Source organism: Hoplias malabaricus, chromosome 11, assembly GCF_029633855.1.
Source record: "Hoplias malabaricus isolate fHopMal1 chromosome 11, fHopMal1.hap1, whole genome shotgun sequence".
In the NCBI taxonomy this organism is placed as follows: domain Eukaryota; kingdom Metazoa; phylum Chordata; class Actinopteri; order Characiformes; family Erythrinidae; genus Hoplias; species Hoplias malabaricus.
The window spans coordinates 34,343,533-34,371,446 of NC_089810.1; the positions used below are offsets into that span (position 1 = coordinate 34,343,533).

At 38.1% G+C, this 27,914-nt stretch overlaps 2 protein-coding genes across 3 annotated transcripts; one reads left to right on the top strand and one right to left on the bottom strand.

Moving 5' to 3' along the window:
- Positions 1-441: 441 nt before the first annotated feature.
- Positions 442-18,406, bottom strand: usp8 (ubiquitin specific peptidase 8). Of its 2 annotated transcripts, none has more exons than XM_066684714.1 (19): positions 18,343-18,406; positions 17,091-17,284; positions 16,363-16,507; positions 16,134-16,219; positions 15,448-15,595; positions 15,234-15,276; positions 14,782-14,950; positions 13,286-13,448; positions 11,826-11,967; positions 11,416-11,669; positions 10,358-10,828; positions 9,691-9,765; positions 8,434-8,747; positions 8,037-8,258; positions 6,913-7,123; positions 4,149-4,385; positions 3,663-3,805; positions 2,838-2,970; positions 442-2,489 (listed from the first exon to the last, which is right to left on the bottom strand). In XM_066684714.1, exons 2-19 carry the CDS (start codon positions 17,189-17,191, stop codon positions 2,331-2,333), a joined length of 3,216 nt encoding a protein of 1,071 aa, XP_066540811.1. In that variant the 5' UTR covers positions 17,192-17,284; positions 18,343-18,406; the 3' UTR covers positions 442-2,330. The 2 variants fall into 2 exon arrangements, with proteins under 2 accessions (XP_066540811.1, XP_066540812.1); XM_066684715.1 differs by having other exon boundaries at positions 17,091-17,287; positions 18,343-18,357.
- Positions 18,407-19,955: 1,549 nt separating this feature from the next.
- On the top strand, positions 19,956-27,755 carry gabpb1 (GA binding protein transcription factor subunit beta 1). Its single transcript, XM_066684880.1, has 8 exons — positions 19,956-20,187; positions 21,855-21,962; positions 22,198-22,365; positions 22,950-23,144; positions 24,303-24,450; positions 24,721-24,900; positions 25,468-25,598; positions 26,530-27,755. Exons 2-8 carry the CDS (start codon positions 21,855-21,857, stop codon positions 26,677-26,679), a joined length of 1,080 nt encoding a protein of 359 aa, XP_066540977.1. The 5' UTR covers positions 19,956-20,187; the 3' UTR covers positions 26,680-27,755.
- Positions 27,756-27,914: the final 159 nt, after the last annotated feature.

Below are 27,914 nucleotides of genomic sequence, written 5' to 3' on the forward strand. Positions count from 1 at the left end.
ATTGTCACACAGCTCCGGGGTGGACGGTGTCTTAACATGAGGCTGTATTTGTAATGTGTTTGGTGTGCCAAATTTCCGTTCTGTGTTAGTACAAGGCCGACGAGTTCATTCATGTGCATTTAAGAGAGCCACAGGGAGGCGGCGCTGTGGGAGTTACTGACTGGTGATGTTACACATGGGCAGTTGTGAGTTTAGCACTGAGTTTGGGTTAAAAGAAAGAGTCAGGAAGCTGAAAACAGACAAAATACTTTGAAGACACATCACACAACTTTATGTTCACTGGTATGAGGCTTTCTCTCCTAAATATGTGTGTTTTGAGCCTCAGTTCACTGGAAAGTCATCTGCCTGTCAGGTGCGTTAAACTCTTGATACTGAATGTTATTTATTTTGATTTAAAATATGGCAAAACAATATTACATGTCTGGATTTCCTGAATTATTACACTTTAAGCTCAAGTATTTTGCAGTATCAATGAAACACACACACAGTGAATAAACCAAGTTGGATCAGAGGTTACTGGTTAATTTAATTTATTTTCCATTGCTGGTTAGGTACATGTTTGTTATTGTGAGTACACAGCTAATGAAGGTGGAGAAAAGAAAAAATTGTTACACTGTTATAAACTCCCACAGAATTGAATTCCCCTGCTCATGCTGGGCGCCATGCTGCGATATGTGTGAGTGTGTGCTGGGGGTTCTCAAGTTAGCAAATCCACAAAGCTGTCAGTAAATGTCAGTTTGAGTTTCATAAACTGTAATTTAACAGACAATATACCATCCTCACCCCTTTAAACCACGTACAGCTGAGATGTGGTTGGGGCTTCTCAAGCTTTAGCACTGGAACAACAAGATGATGTAGCTAACAACATCCACTGGGCTTAAACTGTGTTGAGGCATTTGAACATCAACCTAATGTGGCTAACAATGAAATAATTTTAAAAAGTCAACCACGATGCTAATGCTAACTTCTTCTTAGCCTCTTAAAACACCAAGAATGTCCCAGCTGCTCAAATATATGTGGGGCAAGTTGTAAATTGTGTAGGCTCTTGTAAAACTATGGCTTTAAGTAGATGTTGGGGTTAATAAATATCTACACTACTTACCCACGCTAAATATTTAGCTATTTTGTTCCAGCTGTGCTCAAAGGCCGGGAATCATTACGGCCATAGGTTAGCATAGCCACAGTAGCACATTAACACGTTATATTTGGGTATTACTGCAAGTTTAACTCTGAGATACAACTGGAATCATTTGGAACATCAAGCAACAGGAGCCTGACTAATGTTTATCACATAGAACAGCTTAATTTGATAAATACAATGTGCTAATGATAATTCAACGTTAAATGCTTTAAATGGCTCAGAATACACGAACATATAATGAATTAATGTGAATAAACAGACTTCTCTCTCCTGGTCTAGACTCCACTCTCTGGGTTTCGGCTGTAACCCATACATCTCTCATGAAGGATTTGGTCACTTTTAAAATAAATAAAAATGGTCTCTGTAAGCTGTACGTACATGTTCAGTGTGCAAGAGCTGTTTGTTGATGTTTTAAAATTATTTTAGTGGAAGGTAAAGTGGCAGGTCTATAAAGATGAAAGACTTTCAGTCTAGCTCTCATTGCCAGATCAAACAGAACCAGATGCCAGCAAAGCTCCCTGAAATAACGAGATCTGAACCAATCCAAACAAAGCTCCAGAAGACCAAGATCTCTATCTATTCAGCTAAATATTCAGAAACAGGTATAAAATTTCAAATCAAAATACAATAACCAAACATACCAGAAACTCAATTATGAGCCACAGAAGCTCCAGAAGGATCTCTAGAAACCCAATTACACCTCCAGAGAACCAATTGGAGATCTATAATCCTTTCTAGAAATCACATCAAAACTCAACAACCTGATCAGATTTCTAGACATCAACCCAGCGCTCCACAATAGAAGGTTCTAGATATATTTGGTCTGACTGTGGAGGTCAGGCACTCACAAACGCAATCTGAATTCAAATGGTCTGAAGGTTCCAGAACCAGACAGGATCGAACCACACACAAAGCTACGCCCCACCTGCTGTTAGTGTCCAAAGGCAAAACAGTCAGAGAGCTCTGCCCTCTTCCTGCTGATAAAAACAGATTAACAGTTTAACTTCTCTAATGAAAGAGAAAGAAAGAAAGAGAGGGATAAATGCATGTGAGCTTTTTCCATCTTGGTTCTCTGCGAAATTCTTACTCAGCTCCTCATTTTTACAGAGGGGCTTTGAATTTTAAGCCCTGCTCACAGCAGCTCTGCCTCTAGGCAGGTGAGCTGCACCTGGTCGCCATAGCAACAATCTCACAGAGAGGAGTAGAAGAAGATGTAAGCAGCTGAGGACTTGACGGAAGAGGTGGAGATTTCAGAAACTTCGTGATCATCAAACTTATACCAATGCTCCCTGGTTGCGTTCTTAGAGTACGCTGTGTAGTGGCCTCCATCTAAACCTCCATAATGATTCTACACACACACACACACAGATACAGACACACACAGAGAGAGAGAGTGTAAAATGATAAATTTGTAATAGCTGTGCACACAGTCATGAGGCTAAATTATGACCATGACAATGATACTCATTGTGCACTAAATGATTACTAGATTAGGAACACCTGGTTAACAATGGGTTAGTCCACTTTTTTTTTTATTAATTTTGACAAACTTTGAACAAGAGACTCCACAAAGTGGAGTTCAAACCAGCACTCCAGATCAGAGGAGGCTAAACCTGTTTGGACTGGTGGAGTAAAGTGAATAAAATAAAGACAAACTAAACAGAACAGAGGGTGAGAGTAGATCAAGTGCACTCACAGACACCGCGTAAAGGCTGTATCTCTTGAGGTTGCTTTTGGGGCCGATGACATACTGAGACAGGTCCAGGTTCTCTAAAGGGAAATCCACTGTGGTCTGGAGCTTTTGCTTCCAACGACCTTCATACCAGAACCTACACACACACGAAAGGGGACATTCAGGGTCAGCTGCACATGAACTTAAAGTCACCATGCTTAATTTTAGGTTGCAAGGGCCACAGCACTGGGCTGCGGGGTAATGAAAATATTCTCTGAAGTGATGGAGCTCCATTGGAGATGAGCTACTATGGTGTCTGTGATCCAGACTTAGTCATTCAACTTTGGTGTCTGAATGTTTATGGAGCTGTATTCCACCAAATCATAACACTAGTACGCCAATACTGAATGTTAAGCCTCCCAAGACAAATCGACTGATTTCTAGTAGTGAAGTAGTGAAGGCACATATCCTCTGTGTGTGTTGTTCTTTGCTCATGGTTTTCTACAGTAACACAGGACATAAAAACCATGACAATGTGAGAGACTGAAGCAAGGTGTTATTCTCCCTCAAATGTGAAACTCTGAAAGTTACGGCACACATAACCAATGTCAAGGCAGCATGGTATGGTCATAATAACAAATTTACACTTAATGGTTTTTACATATTTACATCCACTCCCTTTTGGAGTAAAGGCAGTAATTAAATCATGTGGTCACATCCATTTATATATTATATTATGTGTCAACTTCTGGTCATTGGTACAAAAAACACTGCATGACACCTAATATTGGATATAGGACCTTTAAAACACACACACACACACACACACACACACACACAAGTACTCACCGCTTTAAATGTACAAGTAGAATGGGAGGAATTTTCCAGATTTCTAGTTTCTTGGTGAATTCACGAAGGCATTTACAGTGAGGACAGTAAACTTTATTATTGTCCGTCAGCTTCTCCTCCTTAGAGAACAGCTTCAGACAGTCCTACACACACAAAACACGCTTTTTAATCCAGTTTGCAAATTATATTACATTCTTAAAAAATTTACATGTATTACAATCACTATTTGTTCACTCAAGTTGTGTCTAATTCCCTTCTTTAGCCAAGTCGCCCATCACACATTGCGACAAACTCAAAAGACTGAAGGAGAACTCCCTTAACCACTTTAACCACTGCTTCTATTACATCAGCTCAGAATGTTGGAGGAGAACATATGACTGGTTGAAAATAAGTTAGTAATTTTTTCAAGTGTGCTGAGTTGATATAACAGAATTAGCAGTAAGTGTTCTCCTCGGAGTGTGTTGTGCCGTATGTATGAATGTGCACCTGTAGTGAACATTTGCTGGTGGACGCTAGAGGCAGAGACAGGTACATGAATGTCTCGAATGTCCGACTCTTTCTGTGACAGCTGAGACATTGGAGACTGGACTTAAACTGACCCTGGAACAGAGCCACAATGATAGACTCGTTCAAGAGTTTATGTTTATTCCACGCTACTTCAGCCGCACTGACATCATCGAGGTGATCTGTCACTTCTTCTTTACAGCGTTTACGGTTATCAGCCTGAGAGAGAGAGAGAGATAGAGAGAGAGAGAGAGAGAGATTGTGTAGAGGTTAGATTTTGAAAAAGTATTCCTTACACACACACACACAGCATGCTTATGTTTTGTTTAAACACTCAAAAGGAGAGTCAGGACTACATAAGTCCCCAAGACAGTAAATTGATGAAGATGGTCATGATATTTACACCATAAAGGTGAAAGCAGATAAGGATAAAATTTGAATAATAAGAATAATAATACTCATTAATACTCATCAATTGACAAAATAATTATTTAAAAAATTTTTTTAGGGATGGGTGGTATCCACATTTTTCATATCAACGTGGTAATCACGGAATTACCAACAGTGCACACTGACACACGTGTTGACGATAAAATTTTCTGGGGCAGCAAATTTCAGCGACGGGTGCTGAAAGAATAGAAAAGTTCGAAAATAAGCAACAAAAGACCGGTTCTTCAAACGATTTGACTACTGTGATGCTGTTGATCACCTGCACTGCCCCTATAATTTACATGTGTACTGCACCTTGTGTACGCATATTGTTTATTTTCTGAAGCTGTGAACAACAGCTTCCAAACTGATGCAAGATACGCAAGGCAGCCATGATGCGTACGCAAACAAGTACATCTCTACCCTACAGGCACTTGTGGTTTAGCACAAGATAGCAGACAATTTCCTGTCTGTTTCCTGATTTTCCTGAGATAATGCCTTATATCTGTGAGTATAAATTAGTGTGAAGTCGTCTGTATTTTGTCCATTTTCAGCTTCCTTTCACTCTTTATTTTTAACCCCTATTCAAAGCTAAACGCACAGCTGTGGTGGGCTACTGGGTTTGTGTTTTTTTCCCCAACCCGTTTTCAGTGTGACATCACAAGTCAGTGAGCTCCCACAGCGCCCCCTCTCTGTTGCTCTCTTAAATGCACATAAAGCCTTTGACGTTGTATTTAAACACAGAACTTAAATTTGACACACAACACATGTCATAATTTTAAAATGCTGCCCTCAGTTTGAGATACTGTCCGTATTACCATTATACCACCCAACCCTACATATATATCATGTTTCTCCTGCAATCATTTAAAGAGATTAAACCGACATGAACCAACACTAGCAGTATTCCAATCTATTCAGTATAATAGTCCAGGCTTAAGACAGACATAGACATACACACACATTGCACTTTCAGCTAGCATGATGAGACAGGATGGGCGAGCCTTACGCAAAAAAGAGCTGCTCAGATGATTGACTGTCCGACACACAATCAAAAACCATGCAGAAAACCTCTCTCACACACACACAATTACAGTCACACCCACATTCACACACTCATAGAACCCAACAAGAAGAGAACACAGGGCTCATGAGTACTTACTCTCTACACACGCCGTCACAATGACAACAACAAAACAAAGGAAAAAAAAGAAGAATTCATAATAAATGTAGTCATTTAGTGAGATTTTTAGAACAGCCAGTAAATAAACAGCTCTTGGTTTTTGAAAAGTTCACGACCAAAACATTGTCATTTTTCCTTTATAATTCATGGCCTGGAGTTGTCTAAAACAGAGGTTCTCAACATTTCCCACCTCACAGCCCACCTATGATTTCTGTTAGCTAGAAATCATAACACTCCACAAGGAAACAATATTTAACTTATGCAATGTTTCTTTATCTTTTATTTTCCAATTGCTGATGTTGAAAACATGAGAATTAGGGCTTTTAAATTCAATCACAGAAACTAAAATGAATTAAGATTTTAAACATGTACAAAAGTGAAATGAAACTGATGTTAAATACTAGAAACACAGAGCACAGGTCATTTGACCACTGTGATTTCCTACGTATACCGTACTTCTACCTATTATTGCAAAGCATTGGAAAGGCTATGGCTATGACCAAAATGGCTCACTAATCCCTCATTAATATTGTGCTATACACTGAATGTTCACTTGATTAGGAATATATACCTTATATCACTATCCATTCTCTCAGCTCCACTGACCACTTTGCAGTTATACAATTACAGACTGTAGTCCCCCTGATTTTCTACATACTATTTTATCCCCCATTTCACCCTGCTCATCAATAGTCAGGACCCCTATAGGACCACAATGGAGCAGGTATGATGATACCAAAAAAAAAGTGGGTTTTAGCAACCACCTTACGCAGCAAACACATTAAGAAATCAGCTTGGAAGCCAAAGCAAAAACTAGGGAACATGTTTGCCATGACAAAGCACCCACTTAGCAACAATTTAGCAACCACCAGGAACACCTAAAAAACACAGAAAAATACCATAGCCACTGCCATTGCAACCACCTGTCAACTACCATAGCAACCACAAAAACACCAACCTAGCAACAATATAGCAAACCATCATTCTGTGCTTTTTTTCAGGAAATTCACTTTTCGTTTTTTTCTGGTGTGAGCATCTGTTTTTTCTGTTCACCACTCCTCTCTTCTCTATACAGTTTTTTTCTGTATTTATTAGTGCTATACTATTTTCCATGTGTTATGTGTCTGTTTTTACCTTGTTGAGATCCTCGTGGAGTCCATCCATGAGAAACAGGAGCAGCTCCTGAGAGTCCTGCTGTTCATATCCAGAGAACTGGTCATTTATTTTGCTGATGGTGATCTTGAAGTCTCTGGGGCTAATGAATTTGAACTGTCCTGACCACAAAGCCTTCATGATCACCCCAAACTCCTCTGCCACTTCACCCTTGTGACCCAGGATGTTGGCTCTGTTACAAAAAAAGAAGAAGAAAAAAAACCTAACACACCAGTCACACACAGCAATCAAAAGAGTTGAAACCTGAGAATAATAAGAAATTGTGTGGAAAGTGCAGATGCCCCACATTTCCTATCACTGTATAAATGATTCGTGTATCAAATAGATATATGTACTGTTTTGTATCATTATATAAAAGAAATGTCTTATAATTATACACAGTCATAACAGAGAATTATGACCACTTCCCTGTCCATTTGTTGCTCTGCATACTCTGTTTGCCCATTCAAATGGTCAGGACCCCCACAGGATGACCACAGAGCAGGTATAATTTGGGTGTTGGATCATGCTCAGTGCTGCAGCAACTTTGATGTGGTAGTAGTGTGTTATTGTCTGTTGTGCTGGTACGAGTGAATCAGACACAGCAGGTCTGCTAGAGTTTCTAAGTATCACTGCTGGACTGAGAATAGTCTACCAACTAAAAATATCCAGCCTACAGCGGCCTGTGTCCACTGATGTGTACTTGTGGACAACCAACACAAACTGTGCAGAAACAAATGAGCTACAGTCTCTGACTTTACGTGGACCAATGAGGTAGGTGTGTCACAGGGTGGACAGTGAGTGGACACAGGGTTTAAAATCTCCAGCAGCACTGGGTCTTTTCACACTCTTACCAGCTCAACGCACACTAACATACCACGACAACGTCAGTGTCACCGCAGCGCCGAGAAGGATCTACCACCCAAATCATACCGGTTGTAAGGGGACAAACTAAATTTTAATTGCAGAAATTACAATATGCCGGTGGAGCTTAGAGTACAGACAATGGGTGTAGAAACAAGGATATGGTCATAATATTCTGTTATGACTGTGTATATGTATTTCATATAGACAACAGCAGCTATATCTACTGCCCTGTGTATTACCTGTTGATGTCGTCCATGTATAAGTTCCTGTTGAAGTACTCAGCCATGACAGGAGTGTTACAGAGGCACTGGAGGATGGAGTTCATGTAGCAGGTGTTTCCCAGGTTCCTCAGACCAGTCAGACATGGACCCAAACCTCCAAAAACAGGGTTCATGTTCCGGATCTTGGCTGCACTCGGACGGGCCACTTCCACTTTAGCGTAACTTGTTGCAGCCAGGGGTCTGAGGGGGCAATGTACAAATTGACCAGGAATATATATATATATATATATGTGTGTGTGTGTGTATATATGTGTGTGTGTGTGTGAGTATGTAATTGCTCTTTCTGTTGATAGTGGGTGCAGGGGCTGGCTTGTAATGGTGTTGGTGTGTATGTGTGACATCTGTGTGTACATACTTGTTATCTCTGTTGATGGTGGGGGTGGAGAGTGGTTTTCTGGGACCCTCATTGTTGATGGCATTCAACTCTTGGCTGATATCAGGGGACGAATATGAGCGCTTGAGTTTGGACTGCTCTCTCTCTCTCTCCTGCTCTCGCTCCTTCTCTTTTTCCTTCTCCTTGTCCGAGGCAGCGGGTCGGGTGGGCTTTTGCTTGGGTGTGGGTGGTGTGGCTGGTGGAGTCTGTGAGACACTCACCTCAGGGGGATATAGGTGAACCCGATTGGTCGGAGAGTGGTAATACCTATATGTCCCAGTCACTGTGTCCAGAAACTAAAACACACGAACACGCGTATAAATAAAACACATCATTTTCAGATTCAGACTTTACAACACAGTGAAGGTGGTCCTAGATCAGATATATACAGGAACATTAGGTCTGGGTGAATATGTTAAAGAACTACATTTAAAGGTCGAAATTGGGCATTATCAAATGGTGGACCAGGTCCTGTCTGGGCCTGGATTAAGTGATGGTACTATCCAGATATGTGACCAATTTAAAATAAATTAATAAGAATCATAAATCACACTCACAGAGAATCTTGTTAATAAGACTATAGCTTCTCATAATGTAGCCCAATGCTTGTCCAATTCAACAGACAGAGCAAGAAGGATGCATGACATACTCCATGAAAATGCAGGTGCTATATATCAAGGTATATACATTACAGGCAATGAGTAATCCAGACGATGTGTATGGACGGTGGGTGGATTAGGGCGAGTGGGTGACACACTGCCAAAAGGGAATAAATATATATATATATATATATATTTTTTTTTTTCTTTCTTTCTTTCTAACATAGATTAATTTCAGGCACAATTCTGGATAACTGGAGCAGCCAGAGCTTTTTAGAGAGCAGCTGGTGTTCTGGTCAGTTTCGCTACAGTAAACTTCACAGCTGACTAAATGACAATTTTTAAGTCTATGACCACTGTTGGTTGCTCAGTCACTGTAGAGGCAAAGTAAATTTAGTAAAAAAGGCATTTATAATGAACTGGTGATATTTCTACATGGAGGTGACCACAGAAACAAAGCTCCTCAATGTTAGATGACAGTGTCAAGATATTTCCCCAAGTCATTTATACAATACTGTGAAATTTGTCCTTAATTTACCCAATGAACAATGATCAATCACTGCAACCATTGCCCAAACTGAGAGATTTGAGAGGAGCTGTCTCTGTTAATGTGTAATGATGAGAGTGCGAGTGTGTATACCTTCATCCACCCTTCAGGTAGTCCTGGTACGGTTCTCCCCATCTCCTCACTACGAGCTCGAGTTAGAGGCTCCCTCTGTAACACACACACACACACACACACACACTTTCAAGTGTTAATTAAATATATATCAGATATTCCCATCGTTATAAGGTGTCATTAATTGCAAGCAAATATTTGGATGGAATTCATATTAAACTACTTCAGTCTAACTTGACATTATTTATAATTTCATGCTGCCAAGAACGACATATGGGCAACAACAGTGAGGGTGGGTCAGTCTGTGTACCTTTCGTTATTTGGTATTCCGTTTCTAATCATGCAATAGAAAAACAGAGAATGAGTAATTTCCCTGTTTTGGAAGATATATCAAAAGACACACTGACCTCTGAGCGACTCAATCAATGTTAGTTTTGATTTCTCCGTGAGTTGCCAAGAGGTACATGTACTTTGGTTACACCCTTCATAATAGGGAAATGGGTTATTCCCCGTTTTTCTATTTCAGGACAAGAACCAGAAAACTAAATAACGTACACAGACCTGGGTTTTCATACCATTTGTTCTTTACATTTTTTATCCTCTATAGAAGATGTTTTGAAGTTTTATCTATTAACATTTGTGTAATAAAAAGATCAATGTCAGAGTTTGTTTCTTTGGTGTGTCTCACCTTTATCTCAGAGACAGCGGAGTTTGGGAGAGGAGAGTCCAGAGACATGCTCTTGATCTGAGAGTCCAGATTCTGCTCTTTTGTTCCTCTCCTGCCTCGCTCCTCTCCTACTCCTTCCTCCTCTTCCTCTGCCTTCTGTCGCTCCAGTTTCCTCTGCTCCTGTTTCTGCTCTTCCTCTCCTCTTCTCCTCTCCTTTTCTTCTGTCTGTCGTTTCTCAGTTGCTTCCCTCTCGCTCTTCTTCTTTTCTCCCTCCTCCTGCTGTTCTCTCCTCTTTCTGTCCACTTCATCCTCACTCTCTCTCTTCTGCTCCTCTTTCAGAGTGCCGTTTGGTTCCATAGGAGGTTTGACCGATCGGTCCGGGATCACTGGGCCGTTCACAGCTGTGGAGACAGGAGCGTCCTTAGCCCCAACATCTTCAATTGACTTCCCGCTATCCGAGAGTTTCACAGATGGCTTTTTGGAGCGGTCGATCTGGAAGGGAGAAGACAAACAAACAAATACAAAAAATATTTGATAACACTTTCTATGAAATCTGTATTTATGTCTTTATTAATAGGTTTATAACTCTTTGTAAGCTTATAAACATATTAATAATGTCTCATAAGACTCTTAAAATGAGCTAGAATTAAATATTTCTTTAACATACTCACAAGTGTCACCATTCTTTATAAAGCCTTTAAAATGGATAATGACCTGTGTTTAATTATAAAATGCCTTTAATATGAATGCTTCAAGTCACATCATTGTGACAGTTTACATTAATATTTATTATAAATAAAATTGAGGAATAACTTGTTGATTTTAAACATTAACATTTTTAATAAGTGTTATAGGTGCTTTACAATTATGCACAGTCATTATCCATTTAAATGGCATTAAAAAGAATTGTGACACTTGTATAATTATATATTTATAACTTTCAAAATAACAATTATAGCTGATTATAAAAGTGTTATGTGGCATTATTGAAAAGTATATGTATGTTTAAAAAGCATTGTTACCAAGTAACAAAAAGTCATAACTGCACTACACTGTGTGTGTGTGTATATGTGTGTTACCTGCGGAATGCTTTTCCCAGTGGCTGTGGGCTGTTTCGTAGTGGATGGAGTGGCAGAAGGCTGTGGGGTGTGTGAGTGGGTTGGAGTGTGTGTTGGAGTTTGTGTGTATGTGTGAGTGTGTGTATCATGTGCTGTGCTGTCAACATGTGTGATTTCATCAGAAACTTTTCCGTTAATCTGCACACTTTCCATAACGTCCTCCACACACACATTCTCGATCTGAGGCTCCTCCAAACATGGGTAACTGAAATTCACTGCACACGCAGACAGACAGTCAGAACAATGACTCCTAAAGAGCTTCATAATTATGTGTCATTATGTACTGGGAATTCTGAGTTGCATTTCTGTGTTTTATTGTGCTTTGTACAGAGGAGTTTGTGTTTTTTATTTGTGTTGACAGAGATACTCACACTGGGGTAGTGTGTTGAATGTGTGTTCTCTCGGTACTTTAACTTTAGCGTTAGACGTGAACATTGGGTAGAAGAGCAGCCAGTTTTCATATCCACCTTCCAGCACCATCGGCTCACTACGGAGGATTGTAACATTGTCCCACTGCATACACAAAACAAACACACACTAAATGTACATACTATTATCTATTTTTGCATAGAAACATAACAGTGTTCCACTGGAAATACACAAGACACATAACTAACAATATCCAACTGTGGATAAACAAGCATTAAAATACCTCACTTACACTGTTCCACTGAGAATACACTACTATCAAATTACATCACATCACATTTGATCACATCTCTAATGCCTGTTACATTAATTAGTTTGTGCCCTGTGTATTACACAGGGGAGGATTGTAATGCTGTTCTTTATCAACACTAAGTCCTGTCTGATCAAATGTGTTTATATTTTGTTTCTATGTACTCTGCTACAGAAAATTGTGTTTAATTAGCACTAACTAATGTTTCTACTGCACTTTGCATGTTTATTTTGTATTTTACTCTTTCTAGGCATTAGCACTAGTCTAGTGGAATCTAAACTGAGGGTATTTTGGACTTTATGTTGTATGTTTTGCTAACTGTAATTTCTGGGGTCACACATTTTCTAGGTCTACAAACTGATCAATTTAGAGGAGAAGGCAAAAATATTCTTACATTTTTATGTTTCTATTTGTTGTAAACATTTCAGTTGCCCATATTTCTCAAAGTAACATTAAAAAGCAAAGATTTGAGTAGAATATATTTCACTTTTGAATCAGTCATTGTCTGATTCATGAAACTTTCGCATTAGAGGGCGACTTGAGCACTGTTGATATATCAGCTTCAGTGCATGATATCAGGTACCAGCTTACCTGTGCCTACCATCTGCATAAAACATGCCCTACTCCATGAAGGTGTTAAAGTACTGAACTAGTTTAAATATAGAATTCAGTGGCGAGTTCACTGTTGAATATGGTTTACACTGATACAATTCCAGTGACTGAAATTCCCCTACCAAAACACAATACCTTCCATTTTTAGATTTAACTGCAAATCAAGCACTTATTTTAAATAACCTTAAAATGTTGCATTGGAAATTACAAGTGCTTGTACTAAGCATGTTTGGTCATACACACACACCAAATTGTTTGAAGGAAATTTGATTGCTCATTTTACTGTCAGATTTGACTATGCACAACTCTGATAAATGAGGGCCAAAGTAACGTGCGGCTTACGTGTTCAAATTGCCAAATAAATAAAGACAAGAAAAAAATGAATGAAATTTAAATTAACTTCCAGTTCACATCATTAACCAGGAAGTATACATTGGTCCTTTGCTGTTGGTACAATAACACAGTGTAAACAGGGCATCACGCAGAACCTGTGTATATTGGTCATTCAGATTTACAGATATCACATCAGTGTGGCTGTACCTTAAAGAGCGCCTCCTTTAGGCTTTGTAAGGTGGTGCCCATCTTCAGGTCAGAAACACAGCTAAACCAGTCCAGAAGAACTATATAATCCACATTTCCTCTTTGCTTCCACTGAGACAATGACATTTCCGGCAGCTTCCCCTCAATCTGATTCACAGTGATCCTATTAAACAAAATACCAATGCCATCATAAACAAACAAAAACATTTCTCCAGTAGCTTCTGCTCATTTTGATTAATTGTGATCCTGATTTAAAACCACATAAACACACACACACACACACACACACACACAAAATCATTTCTTTTTATACAACTGTGATGCAATATTGTCAGCAGGTGTTTTTAAATAATGTAAATTCAAATGAAATACCTGGAATAATCATAACTAAAAGTTAGACAAAAATAATTAAACAGATATGTGGAATAATATTTTGGAATTAACCCCTGTTCTGTCCTAATGATACAGGATTTAATCAGTGCTACACAAAGGTTTTAACTGTAGGTGTTTACGGAACTAACAGTAAATTTAGGTCAAGGATAAAATTTATATTTCCACTGAACTTAGAACCTAACAGCAGCACTTCTGTTTTACTGGAGTTCAGGGAGAGGAAGTTCCATTATGGACAAATGATGTAAACATTATGTTTATTTATTGAGTCCCACGGAGCTCTAAAAAAAAAAACAAAAAAAAATTCCAAAATGATAACATAAATGACCCTAAAACAGAGCCCTGTGGCACACCATTGCAAATTCATCGGTGCTCAGAAAAATCCCCATTTGCTCTGACATATTGCATGTGTATATTCATCTGTTTATATATTGGTGTGAATATTGTAGTAATGTGTGTGATACGTAGAGCTGCAGCAATGGTGTAATGTGATTATATATGTGGTCAGATAATGACACGGCTGGTGTGGTAATTAGTGCTGTAAGGATGATGACTGATTATTGTTGTCATTATTAGTTCAGTAATAAGTGTATTTTTTATGTGATAGATGTTATTATGAAGCTGGAACAATTATATATCATGAATACTGATGTAGAATTTAGAGTTGTAAAAATGATACATAACAAATGATGTGTTTATAAGGGTGGAACAATTACATCTGTGATTACTAGTTATTAGAGCTGTACTCTTGCTTTGCCAGGGTCTCTACTACTGCAGGAAAAAAAGTGGACTGACACTCAACAGGACCCATCACAAGTCTATTTCGACATGATGTGTGGAAATCTATCATGTTGGACCAGTAGCAGAGCCAGTACACAGACGTGTGTATACACTGATGTACAGAGTGCTGTGATATTTTAGTGTATTTCTATGTCTGTTAAATGTGTCTGATGACTGCCCCTGGAACAGGGAGTTGTGATTATTAGGGGATTATTAGAGCTGCAATAATAATGTGATTATTAGAGCTGCAACAGAGATGTGTGATTACTGATGTCACTGATGTTGTTGATTATGTGATCCTTATTATTTATCGTTAAATCCATTACCCAGGACTGATGGCTTCTTCTGGAACAGGGATACATTTCTGACCCGGGACCATAATGTGTGACTCCTGATAGTCTGAAAGTCTACGAGCATCCATCACCAGAACACACATAGCAGCATCCCGCATCATAGTATAGAGCTGCTGTGCACTAACTCCTCCACTAGGGGGTGCTAGAGAACATCGACAGAGAAAAGAAATACAAAAAGATACATCACTCAGTGTTAGAACCTCCTATTAATTCATTATGCATGTGACATCTTTACTATAATATTAACTGTATGCGTTTGTTCATAAGCACTACATAACACCTACATAAGCCTTTTACAGCAACTTTGTTGTTATGAAAGGCTTATGCCGGTGTCATGTAGCCTTATGAATGTGCACCTACAGTAAAATGCTAGCAGCTACATACATTTATGTAACTGAAAACACAGAAAGAGGTATATGCCTCACCTGTAGAGGGTGCGATCTTCAATTCATTTTGTTCTCCTTTAGTCTGTGAGAAGCACAGAAAATAAAAATTACCTCAGATCTCAAGATTCTAATAGGAAGCATATTTAAAATTGTTTCTGACTCAGTAGACACAAATAAAAACAAAGGCTTCTAAACAGAGCACAGTAAAACACAGACTAACTGTGCTGTAAAACCTGGACTTTAGACCTTGTACCTTTTTACTTTCTCTTCTGGTCTCAGCGCCTTTAGGAGACGCTCGTCCTCTGTCTCTGTCCTCCGCTTTCATTCTCTCCTCCTGTCTCGCTGTCTCCTCTCTCCTATCCCTCTCCTCCAGCTTTTTCCGCACTTCCACCTCCTCATACCTGTGAGAATGACGTTTCGAAATTAGAGCCTGCACCTTTTAAAAGTTTTACAAAATTTAAAAAAAAATCTGGTGGAGGTCACTGATGGTTGTGAAGAAGAAATAAAAAGCTGTATTTGTGATGAAGATACTGACATGCCTGGGTCCATTCAAACCACTGAAAGTCCACAGGTTTTTCTACAATCACCCATTTCACACCAAAACACTCTTCATAACTATCTAAACCTTAAACACTGGAATATGGGGGGATTTAAAGATAGGATCATTTAATAATTTACTGATTCTGAAGATAATTGCGGTGTAGTACGACACAAAACAGGAATAAATAGGTCAAGAACAGACCATGAAGAGAAAGGAGGATAGTAGAATTGACCTATATTTTGGTAGAATGCATAAAATTTCCTTTAATCTCTAAATATCTGTTCCTGGATGCCAAGAATCAATCCAGTGTTGGCCTGAACTAAGATTAAAGCCATCTGATTTTTCTAATAATCTAATAACAGAATGTCAGTGTATGTGTGTTTGTGTGCGACTGAAACCTGAGCTTTAAACTCTCTGAGAGTTTCTCCGCCTCCTCTATTGCTTTCTTAAAGCTGGTTGGTCCAAGGATGGACAGAAAGAAATCCTGAAAAATATTATAACACAAAAAACCTTATAGTGACTTTTTGAAACAGATTTATTTTGTTTATAGAAAAAAATTGAAAATCAAGCTCATACAAATCACTGATGTGACGACAGGAGATTTTTTAGCCTGTCATGTGTTTTTACCTGCTGTTGTTTGAAGTCTGGTCTCTTTTTGATGAGATCATAAACCGTAAGATATTTCATATAAAGGACATAAGCTTTCTCTTCATCTCTATCCAGGCGACACTCCTCTGCTGCCTTAAAGATTTTACATGCACTCTGAACATAACTGAGAAACAAAAAACAGAGTTATCCTCCCAATATTCAGTACAATTCACCATTAAAAAAAACACGGAAAATAAAGACTGTAGTCAAAGATCTTAGAATCTTTATTAACATTATGGAGACGCGGTAACCATGTTAATATCCATATTCTGCATAATTAATATCATATCATTTAAACAGACCAAGTCCTTATTTCCCATTGTCCTGACTCCCTAACTCACTTTGTTACTTGATTGGAATTGGGAATCTGACCTACTTTAATGAAGTACTGAAATATATTAGGGATTAGATGGTAAAAGTAAATAATGATACTACTTCACAATTACAATGACAATTACAATTTGTTGTTTATGTGTAATTATACTAATCTCAATTTCTGCTTAACAAATACATCTTACAGTCCAATTATTTTGAGACCTCAAGTTACTCTTTTGCATAGTGTTACAATTTCACAATAAACAAAGCCACAGAAATAATCCAAATCTACTCTTTTTGACAAAGTTTAGGATGTGTTTTCCTTCAACTTTTTTTTTTATTGGACATATTCTATTCACAGAACAAGTGTGAGAAGTAGTGTATCTGCTTACTGCCGGGTGCTGACTTTATCAGGTTTAATCTCAGCTTTCTTGTTGAGATCTCCAAGAGAAGTGGAGAGATACAGCTCCTTTAACCCAGACACTGCTGGCATTTTCAAAGTTTAGTTTTCAGCTCAAAGACAGAAGAAAATCCCTTCATCCTCCTCACAACCAGAACAGAAACCACAAGAAATCTGAACTGAATCCTGCTGACACGGAAAAACAGAATTTGTGATACAGAACAACAGTATAAAAATATTTAAATGGGCATTTCACTAGATTCTCAAAATTCTCAATGAATTCTTTGGTACTGGTGTAAACTAAGTGAGGAGAAATTTTGGTTCCAGAAAAACTTCAGGATTAAACAGTGTAATGGTGAACATAAGCGGACATCCTCCTGTAAAAGCTCTTTACATAAAGTCATTACAGTAAATGGTGGTGACCACACTGCTAATGTCTGACCATTGGTTAGAGGAGAGTTTAGTTTCAAATCCATTCCTGGTGGAGATATACATCTAGGACAGTGTGAGGTAAAGAAATGTACAGCTGAGAGTTTCACTATTTGCCATAATCCTCATCATCATTCCATACAAATCTCTGTTGACTGGTTGGAGGTCATCACTGGTTGTGTAGACATTAAGACGCCTGGTTCCCACCACTGGAAAGAAACCTGAGTCTATACAATAATCTATTTCACATTACACCACAAACATTGGATTTATGTGGAAATTAGGGCGGGACTCCCCTTTCAACAGTTTGACACGGATAACATGACAGCAACTTTAAATTTATGTAAATATATTAGTGACCATGAACAATATGACTTCCTCTGTGTTTTAATCATGTCTATTACAATAGTAATATACATACAGAACAGTACGACAACGCTAAAATCTCTGAAGATCGAACGTTTCAAACTATCCGTTCCGCCTTAAACGGTTACACTATATTTAAGGTGGAACGGAAACGAAATATGAGAATTAATGCGAATAAGAAGCCAACTATAGCTTATTCCTAGCAAACGACCCCCAAATAAATCCAATAATCAGCTATGGACGGCCTTAAATTCCTTCCACTGTTGTTTACACAGCTTGGTTCTGTTTAATTTATAAATCATGAAGAGGAAATCAACACTTAAAGCCCTCTAACACCGCTGAGCTGAGCTAATTTTGAAAGGCTCTGGACTTACAAACTCGAACTCTACTTCTTCAGACAGCGAAGTTTAAACGTGCTGAATGATATAAAAGATAAAATAAACACAAACCTCGTCGCAGAAACACTGTAAACACTCCTCCAGCTGATTCCCGGAACACACTGCTAGTCCATTTCACACTCGCTTTCAGACGAAGCTCCGCCCAGACGTGCTCTGATTGGCTGTCGTTATTTTTTATTATAATAACTGGACACAAAATAGAGCGAGGTGTAATGTAATATATATATATATATATATATATATATATATATATATATATATATATATATATATATATATATATATATATATATATAAAACATAGTCTGTTCTAAAATAACAAAAGACAATGTAAACTAGATAAGACTAGATAATGTGCCTCCCCCACAGCTGTGTCAACCTCACCACTATGGTCATATTCATTAATATTTTAACATCCCTATTCTCTTCAAAAAGTATTTTTTTTTTTTGTAAAGTTCGCCAGCTGAATAATCTGGAGTAACGAAAGCTAAAACAAACAAAACTGCTGTAGAAGGCCTGTAATGTATTTCATCTTAATAATAACCAAATGCTAATTATTCAAAACATCATGTGCATATTTTGAATGATGTGTAATTTAATCTTTGATTTTATACATGAATAATTTATACACTTAAGGATATGCACTACAGAGTTCAGTAATTGATTCCACCTTTTCATTTCAAATGCATGTTGCATCAGTATTCATACAAGTAAGCTTAATTTTAAAGTGTTTTGAGTTTGAATTTGTATCTCTGAATTGTTTCTATATATTTTTTTTTACATTTATTTTCATTGTGATTGAATTATTCGACTTGGGAGACATTGCACTAATGAAAAGTAAGCCCCATTTGTATTTTAAGTTTTTATTTTATTATTTGCATTTATTTCATCCAACATGCTCTTTTAACTTAAAAACCTGTATTCAGAAAAATGCTACCTTATAAAATATTTTCAAAACTAACTAAATAAATAAATAAAATACATGAAAATAATCATATTTTACATGACTTTTTACTTTCTATGCAGTATATTAAAATGAATAAAATACAGTATATGTGTATTGAAATATGAGCTTATTTTCACTCAACAAATTTGCAGACAGTATTGAATATAAAATTGTCGTAAAAACCTTCACAAAACCACTAATGATTCACCTTGTAACGTAAAAGGTCCTATAAATATTCATCAGTGTTGTGGGGCGGCACCCTGCCAGCCAATCAGCGCGGGGCTTGTCTGACAACGGGTGTGATAGAAACGTCCTCAACATGAACCTCAGGAGTTGATTCAAAATGAGGAAGCTTTATCGAAAACGTTGTCTTATTCGAGTTTCGTTTTTTTAATAATAACTTGGACTTTTAACATGAACATGAATACCTCATTATAATAATACTTGAAAAATTATTATTTTTGTTCTTGACACTTAATACCCTATGAAAATAATTTTATGTGGAAAAGCACGGATGATGCTTAAATATAAAATTGAATGAGTTATAAATTACGCTTTTAAAACAATAATAAACTAATATAAATATGTAAAGATTAAAAATGTGAAATGCTAGATTAGGATCACAGCGCCGAATCGCAGAGCACAACGTATCCCTCCGCGCAATATTTCCCTATGATTGATCTTTTCTTTTGTGCCCTTTGCTAAATTTGTGTTGGTTTGTAAGAGGGTAACACTTTTAAGTATCATATGTTAGCCGTTCCAATAAGAACGTAAGAGTCTAGACCTGGAGATACTATCTAAAATTTAAAAAACGGAGCTGCGTGGGGAGAAGTATCCCTCCGCGCGCGTTTCTCAGTCTTCTAATAAACATTGGGAGAGAAGGTATGGAGGGAGCAGTTTTTGTCTCAGTTTAAAGCCCTGGACGCTTTCTAAAGACGTACACTCTGACGGTAAGTGCGCGCTGTGTCCATACTACAGGTTTAAAATGTCGTAGACTGATTTTCTCTGATGTTGTGGTTCCGCCGGATGTGGAAGTTCAATGTCTGTTCGGTGGTGGAGAATGTTTCCACTTCCCCCGGAACAGCGCTGAGTGATTTCCTGTTCGCTCCGCAGTCCCGGGTCCTCCCGACTCTGTATTATTTATTTTTATTTTAATTGTTAATTTCTTTCAACAATTTACTCTGTTCCCGCTGTTCTAGTCCCGGGATCCGTTGTTTCTCTGTTCCCCATGGCGCTGTGGCCTGCTCTGTCCGGACTGAGCCGAAGGCCGCGGCTCGAACTTCAAACCACATCGGTTTATTTACAGTCCGCTTTCTGTCCACATTGTGACAAAACTCCAGATTTCTGAAACTCTTTCAGTTTATTCTTAAATTCTGCAGCTCTCTAAGGACCGATGTTTGTCAATGGTTAAGAATTTTAATGTGCTTAAAGCGATTCTGTCACGGCTGGTGTGAGTTCATTTACAACAGAAATCACAGGAATAAAACAAACGTGAAGCACAACTTTGTAGAGACTGGTTCTGTTCTAGACCCCGGGATTAATGTACTAGTCCTTGGGGTTAATGTACATTCACACAAGTGTCTAGTACTAGATCTTAGACTTAATGTACTAGACACCGACTTAAATGTACTAGTACCTTGGGTTAACGTACTAAGCCGTGATGTTAGTATATTAGTCCCAGGGGTTAATGTTCTAGACACGTATATTTGCTAGTCCCTGAATTCAATATACTACTCTCAACGTACATTTTGTGTATGCATTTATACAGCTTTAAACTGTTTTGATCACACACTTTTGCTGCTTCTATTGGTCTACATGTACCTGCAAATATATCAAAAAGCTTGATTTTGGATATAATTTAACACTCTCCTATCCTCCACACAAGTTCTGCCATGGTCTTACATCTTGGGTCTAATTGAAGCTCCCCAGCCACAACGTCCTAAACATAATGGACATCTGTGTTTCCCTAGTTTCCTTTTTTATTTACTTAAATATTGTAATGTTCTATTCCCTATGGTTAATTCTCATGTAAAGTGGTTAAAGTCAAATAAATTCAACTTTAATGAGAACAAATCCTCTGTGAAGTCTTTTTTTTTTTATTTAGTTTTAAATGATATTTTAGTTAGCATTTATAGAGCTAATGTTTTAGAATATATTGAATAAAGTAAAAATAAAGTATTAAATACGGCTTCTTTTCTAAAAGTATTACTCATAAGATTGACATAAATTTATGAAACTCATTTTCCGCCATTCTTATTCCAATCACTACATAAATCAGCCTGAGCAGATCTATACATGAAAAAAAAATAGTATCAGCAGAAAAACATTTAACATACTGGGGGTAAAAAAAGGAAAAGATAATATAGAGATCAGTAAATGCATAAGCAACAGAGCATGTTTATGCATTTCCCATGCAGTCATCAAATATGATAATGCAGTTCAAACGTCATTAGTATGTTCTCTGCTATTTCTAGGATGTCTTTCCCTCAGAAAATCAACAGTAATGTATTCAAACCCCCATGTCAGGAGTGTGTGGACCCTATGGTAGCTGAGCTGGATTGTCCAGAATATTTTGGACATGTGTTGTTTGTAACAGGACAATGTGTTTCGGTTGTAGATGTCTCTGGTGGACCTTGGAAAGAAGCTGCTGGAGGCAGCCCGCTCAGGGCAGGATGATGAGGTTCGAATCCTGATGGCCAACGGTGCACCTTTCACCACTGACTGGGTGGGTCAAATTATTAAAATATAAACAGTTATTTATTTCATTATAAGATCTAGAAAGTCTTCTCTGAGCTCTGCTCATTAAGCTGCTTGAGAGAAAAAAAGTGTGTAAAGCTGAATCAAAACCTGGGGGAACATTGTGACCATATACAGAATTTTGGGTCTAAAGTCTGGGCAGGTAAGACGCCTACAGATAAGAGAGTTCCTGTTTTTCATGTTAACAGTTTTTGTGTTTTTAGCTGGGGACGTCTCCTCTACACCTCTCCGCTCAGTTCGGACACTATTCTACTACAGAGGTTCTCCTCCGCGCTGGAGTTAGCCGTGACGCTCGAACAAAAGTGGACAGGACTCCTCTGCATATGGCGGCATCAGAAGGCCACGCCCCCATTGTTGAGGTGCTGTTGCAGGTGGGTGGTTCTTATTGACCATTGCATAGATAAATAAAATAATATTCAAATAAAAGATGTGTAAATAAAGGCCACAGTGTAAGCTGGAGGTTCCAAAGTATTCCATTATAAACATTTAGGAAATTATTCATAATTTTTTTTCTATTCTATAGCACTTAATATAATTTGATAAAATTGTGAAAGTTCATAATTCATGGAATATTTTCTTAAGAATCATACAATATAATGAAAGAATATAATCTGAAAATGTATATTCACACAGATTAATATATTTTGTTAGGATTTCTAATAAGAAATCAATAATCAAATGCACTGTATATTTACAATCCCTCTGACATGCGTTGCTTTGTCTTTATATGGGTTTGTATGGTTTGTGTTTGATCTGCTCCTTAAGAAGGGAAAGTGCATCATATGATGTGAGACGTTCTTTGATGTTTATACTCAGTGGATTTGTTTTGTATTCAAGATGTAATTTAGTAATTTAGTAATCACGGAATAAACCAGTTCCTGAGCTTTCATCCTCACGTAGTCTAACAAAGAATGCATTGTGCATTTGTGTGTTTGTTTGTTTGTGTTGGGTATAGCACGGTGCTGATGTAAATGCGAAGGATATGTTAAAGATGACAGCTCTGCACTGGGCAGCTGAACATGGACACCGTGACGTGGTGGAGTTGTTGCTGCGTTTCGGAGCTGATGTACATTCTCAGAGCAAGTTCTCCAAAACTGCCCTGGACATCGCCCTGGACAACAACAATGAGGAACTGGCAGAAATACTGCAGGTCCACAGTTATTGCCAACCACATCACATATAACATGAACATAACATTTCTATCATACTTTCATAGAAGATTTATTATTGCCTCATCATACAATTATCAAAACAATATCATAATCTCATTATAGGCCCATCATTCATGTCTTTATAACATTATTATAACTTAATCAGAGCCTCATCATATTGGGGTGTTTTTAAGAATGTACGCAGGCTACAAATATTGGTAGTTGGGGTAAAGCACGAGACCAGAAATTGCTGGTGGACGTAAGTAAAAAAAAAAATGCAGGTCCCAGAGTGCATTGTGTTAACTACACTGCGGCAAGACATAGTGCTTTACTCTGAAAGTAAACTCATAGTTTATTTCATAGAGTTAACAGATCCATTGGAGGATGCAGTAGATGAAGCATTTGAAAGGAAGAAGCTGAAGTATGCAGACTTGGCTGAGGTGAGGGAACGCGGGTGGCAGGCGCATGCAAGACTGGTGGAGATAGGTGTTAGGGGAGAAACAGCTGAAAGATCTAGTCAGTGGTTGTGGATAAGGAAAGCACAGATTACTTGGGGAAATGCACTGTAGAGGTGTTATTGTAGTTGTTGGTGATGTAGTATGTAATGTTCACATGGAACTGGTGGCACTGAGCATGCATTAACGATGCCAGTGGGGCTAGATACAGCCTTAGTCACCAAGGAGGCCAGTGTGGATTTATGGTTGTTGATGGTAAAGGGTAAGATAGGGATTTACAGCTGGCTTGTGGTGGGAGGCGGGGGTCTTGGATGCCAGACTTCACTGTTGAGCCTTCTGGAGGCTTAATTCAGAGAAACACAGATGAGGTGTCTGCCTGATGACCCCTGTGAGGATCTAGTGATGCAGTGGGTGGTTTGAGTACTCGTGCTGGGCTCAATGAGTAACCGTAGTTGTTAAGGATAGCTGGTTGCTGATTGAACCATAAACGGCCACAGCAGTCTTAGTGTTGAGGGGTAGGATTCAACAACAGAAATTTTGTGACTGTATTTAGGAAGAGAGTGTGGTCGGCTCTAATGGATTGGCATAACATATTTTATATCTTATCCTGTGTATGATAATAATCACTGGGAGGGTTTTTTTTATTAATTGGCTGAGAAGGGCTTTTCTGCATTGACAGTGTTTTTGTTTTGTTTTCTGAAGGTGGCAATGCAGAATCAAATAAACACAAACCCAGAAAGTCCAGATCTTCTTACCATCCACACAGCATCACCACAGTTCTTTATTGGCCCTGGAGGCGTGGTCAACTTCACCGGACTCATCTCCCCCGGCAACAACACCAAACAAACAGGTAACATGTATCTTCTCACAGAAGAGATCATTTAGATTTTTGTGAACCATGACTATGTTTTAGATTCACACCATGTTTAATCCTCTTCTGTTTAAATTACAACAATTATTAGAACTGACATTATCCCAGTCCCAAGTAAACAAGTAATGGTTTCAGAGTCTGAACAGACAACACTCCTAACACACACACACACACACATGAAATGTGAGATGTGTGAGATACTACCACATTTTCCTGTGTTTATTTACTGGTGTTTATTTGTTATTTCAGTGATGGCTGCAGAGGAGGTGGTATCAGCAGATTCAGTGGATGGAGCAATTCAACAGGTGGTCAGCTCCGGAGGTCAACAGGTGATCACCATAGTAACTGATGGCATTCAGCTTGGCAACCTACAAGGAGGTGGGACAATTGGCCAGCCAATCATCGTTACCATGCCTGATGGACAGCAGGGTAAGCCCAGCCTCTTCTCACCTAATTATCTGCCTTTGCTGTTTAAAGGTACACTAGGTAAGATTAGGGATTTATTCTCCGGGGAGGGTGTAGTTTCTTACTCTACTCCAAAGTTTACATAGCGAAGTTTCTGCAGTGCTGAGCCCGAGTAGCAACAACAGTGGCTCTACTCTCCCTATGGCAGGTCAGTGAAGCATCAAAATCACAATTTTTAAGCTTTAATTTTATGGTAAAAATACTACATAGTGTTCCTTTAATTAGCATATACTGGCAAAACCTTTAGGACTGCAACACTTACAGCAACATAGATTCTGAAAAAACATTTACATTTACATTTGTGGGTATAATGTTTATAAGATCTACAGAGTCACTTTGACAGACCTTAAAACACTATATAATACTAATATAATTGCCCTGTAATGTTCATTATGTAGTAGCAGTGTGATAGTTGTGTAAATATTAGTGCAAATAGCAATGTAACAGCAATTAGCTGTACAAGATTTTATTTTTGATAGCATTGTTAATAGCTGTGTTATGAGCATTATTAATAACAGTGTTACTCCTCAGTTCTGACGGTTCCCGCAACTGATATAGCGGAGGAGACTGTGGTAAGTGAGGAGCCACTGGTTAAGCGAGCGAAAGTGGAGCTGGAGGATGAGGATGAGGAGAGCCAGATCATGCACACACACCAGATAAAGGTAAGCGTAAACACTTATAAAAACCTGTACCAATGAACACATCTCTAAGTACAAATCAAATTTGGTGAACATACTGTGTTTAAAAAGACAGTTTCTCCCTCCCTCTTAACCTGAATGAAGTTGATCAGCCAAGAGATTTTAGGCATGTGTTGTTTAGCTGTTTCACTTTAAGATTTTTAAGAGAATTGTTCAGTGTTTATCAGACACAGCAAGTGGTTTCTGAAACTGTATCACACTCTACAAAAACATTCCATACCACATTCAGAAAGGGAACATAGACCATTCTGGGGAAGTGCTGTTCTCTTGTTTGTTTATGTTCAGAAGCTCTGTGTCTTTTAAGGTGGAATTGTATGTTTGAGCGGATTAGTTTGTATATGGCTGAAGTTTCATTTGTCTTTAAGTTTTTATTCACTGTTTGAATTACTGCAGAAAGTAATTTGTAGCTTGAGTTGTTTAGTTTTGTAGCATTTTCAATCTGTTTACTTTCATGCAGCTCTCCCAAATTTAGAGTCAGTTCTAACCTAAATAATCTGAAACAATAGGAATAAGTTAATATTACCCACCTATGGAGCATGAAAAGAGCTTTATTCTCAGTTTTTTTTTCTAACAGCATTTGGTGTTCTTTAGACAGACCCCCAAATGCCGTTTCCCTGTTGTAAGCATAGAGAGAAAAAGCCTAGCATATCAGACTGAGACCATTTGTTTTTTATGGGTGTATCAGAATTTCTGTACAGAACCTATTTTTAACATGGCAGCCCACATTGTTAGGGACCTGCTCAGTGGAGTATAAACTGGTTTATTCTGTGTCTACAAAACAATATGTACAGAAACATAGAAATCTTTATAGAAAACATTTTATAAGTAATAAATAATAACTTGTAAATAGTGATATTCAGATGTGTATGTCTGTGTCTGTCAATCCCTGCTGTAGGAGAAGGTGGCACTACTGAAGCAGCTGGAGGAGGCAAACAGAGAAGCTCAGAAATATCGGCAACAGTTTTTAAAGAAGGAGCAGGAAGCAGAGGCATATCGACAGAAACTTGAGGCCATTACTCGCCAAGGGGGAAAGAAAACCGCATGAAAACATCAGAGACAGAGACATGGGAACTTTTTTGTTTTAAAAAAGGAGACCCACAAAACTCAAACAGTAACATTACATCACTCAAAATATATTTTTTTTAAATCTCAAAAAATAAGCCCAGCGCTGGAGGAAAGTTTACAGAAATCCTGGAAAATCATCTGCTTTTTCTTGGTTGTAATAATACAGCAGAGTTTTATTGTGTTTTTAAAGAGAGCCCTATATAACACTGCTGTGGTCAAACATGACCATAAACAGTGCAACAGTTCGCTTAAAACCTCCAGAAAATCAACCCTGGAGGACATTCCAGCAGAAATCTTACAGTGGAACATCCTCCAATTTCCTGTAATCATAAAACACATTGCTGTTGGAACAAAACCTTGTATCTTAAAACCATCTCCCCTTTACACTGCATTGAAATTTCAGAATTAAATGCTCTAAAATGCTTGGAATTAAATTAAGAATTATAATAAGGTTTTGTAAAGCCTTCTTACTGTAAAGGAGGAGATACAGTTTTTATTGTCCAAAAGTAATGGTGTCTTGGTGTTAAAAGGGTTCTCTAGATCTTTTTCTGTACCTTCTGTCTCACTGAATTAGTTACCACAGACAGTCATTTCAGCACATTTGCCTGAAAACAGCAGTTGTAGATGTGAATAGTTCCACTTTAAAAGAGCAATACGTAATTTTTTTTGGTGTCACTATGATTTCATGACACGAAGAAGAAAAATGACTGGTTGCTCCTTTGAAGACTTACAATAAAACGTAGGAACCCGTGGTCCCTGATGTTCATGATGTTGATGATCATGTAAATGTTGGTCTCTTGATTTTCTCAGAGATGGAACAGTCAAAGACTGATAGAAAAAACAAAACATTTTTCCTGCTTTGTATAATAAAATAAATCCATCTGCTTTTTACATTGTATATAGCAGTGCTTTCCAAACTTTTTCTGCAGTGCACCCCTATAGAAGACAAGGATATTTTGGAGCCCTCCACTCTGATACACAGTGCTACCAGTGCTCAAATATTCCTCATTCATTTGCCATGCTGTGCCCCTTATAATGGCTCCATGCCCCCAACTTTGGGAGCCACTGGTGTAAAAGAGTCACAGACTGAAATCTTCCAAAATGATTTGGAATAAAGTCTTTGCAATAATATTCACTTCCTTTTTCTGTAAGTTACCATTTGAAGACATGTAGTTGCATTATTATATGTAACATATTGATAAATTAGTCCCCTCC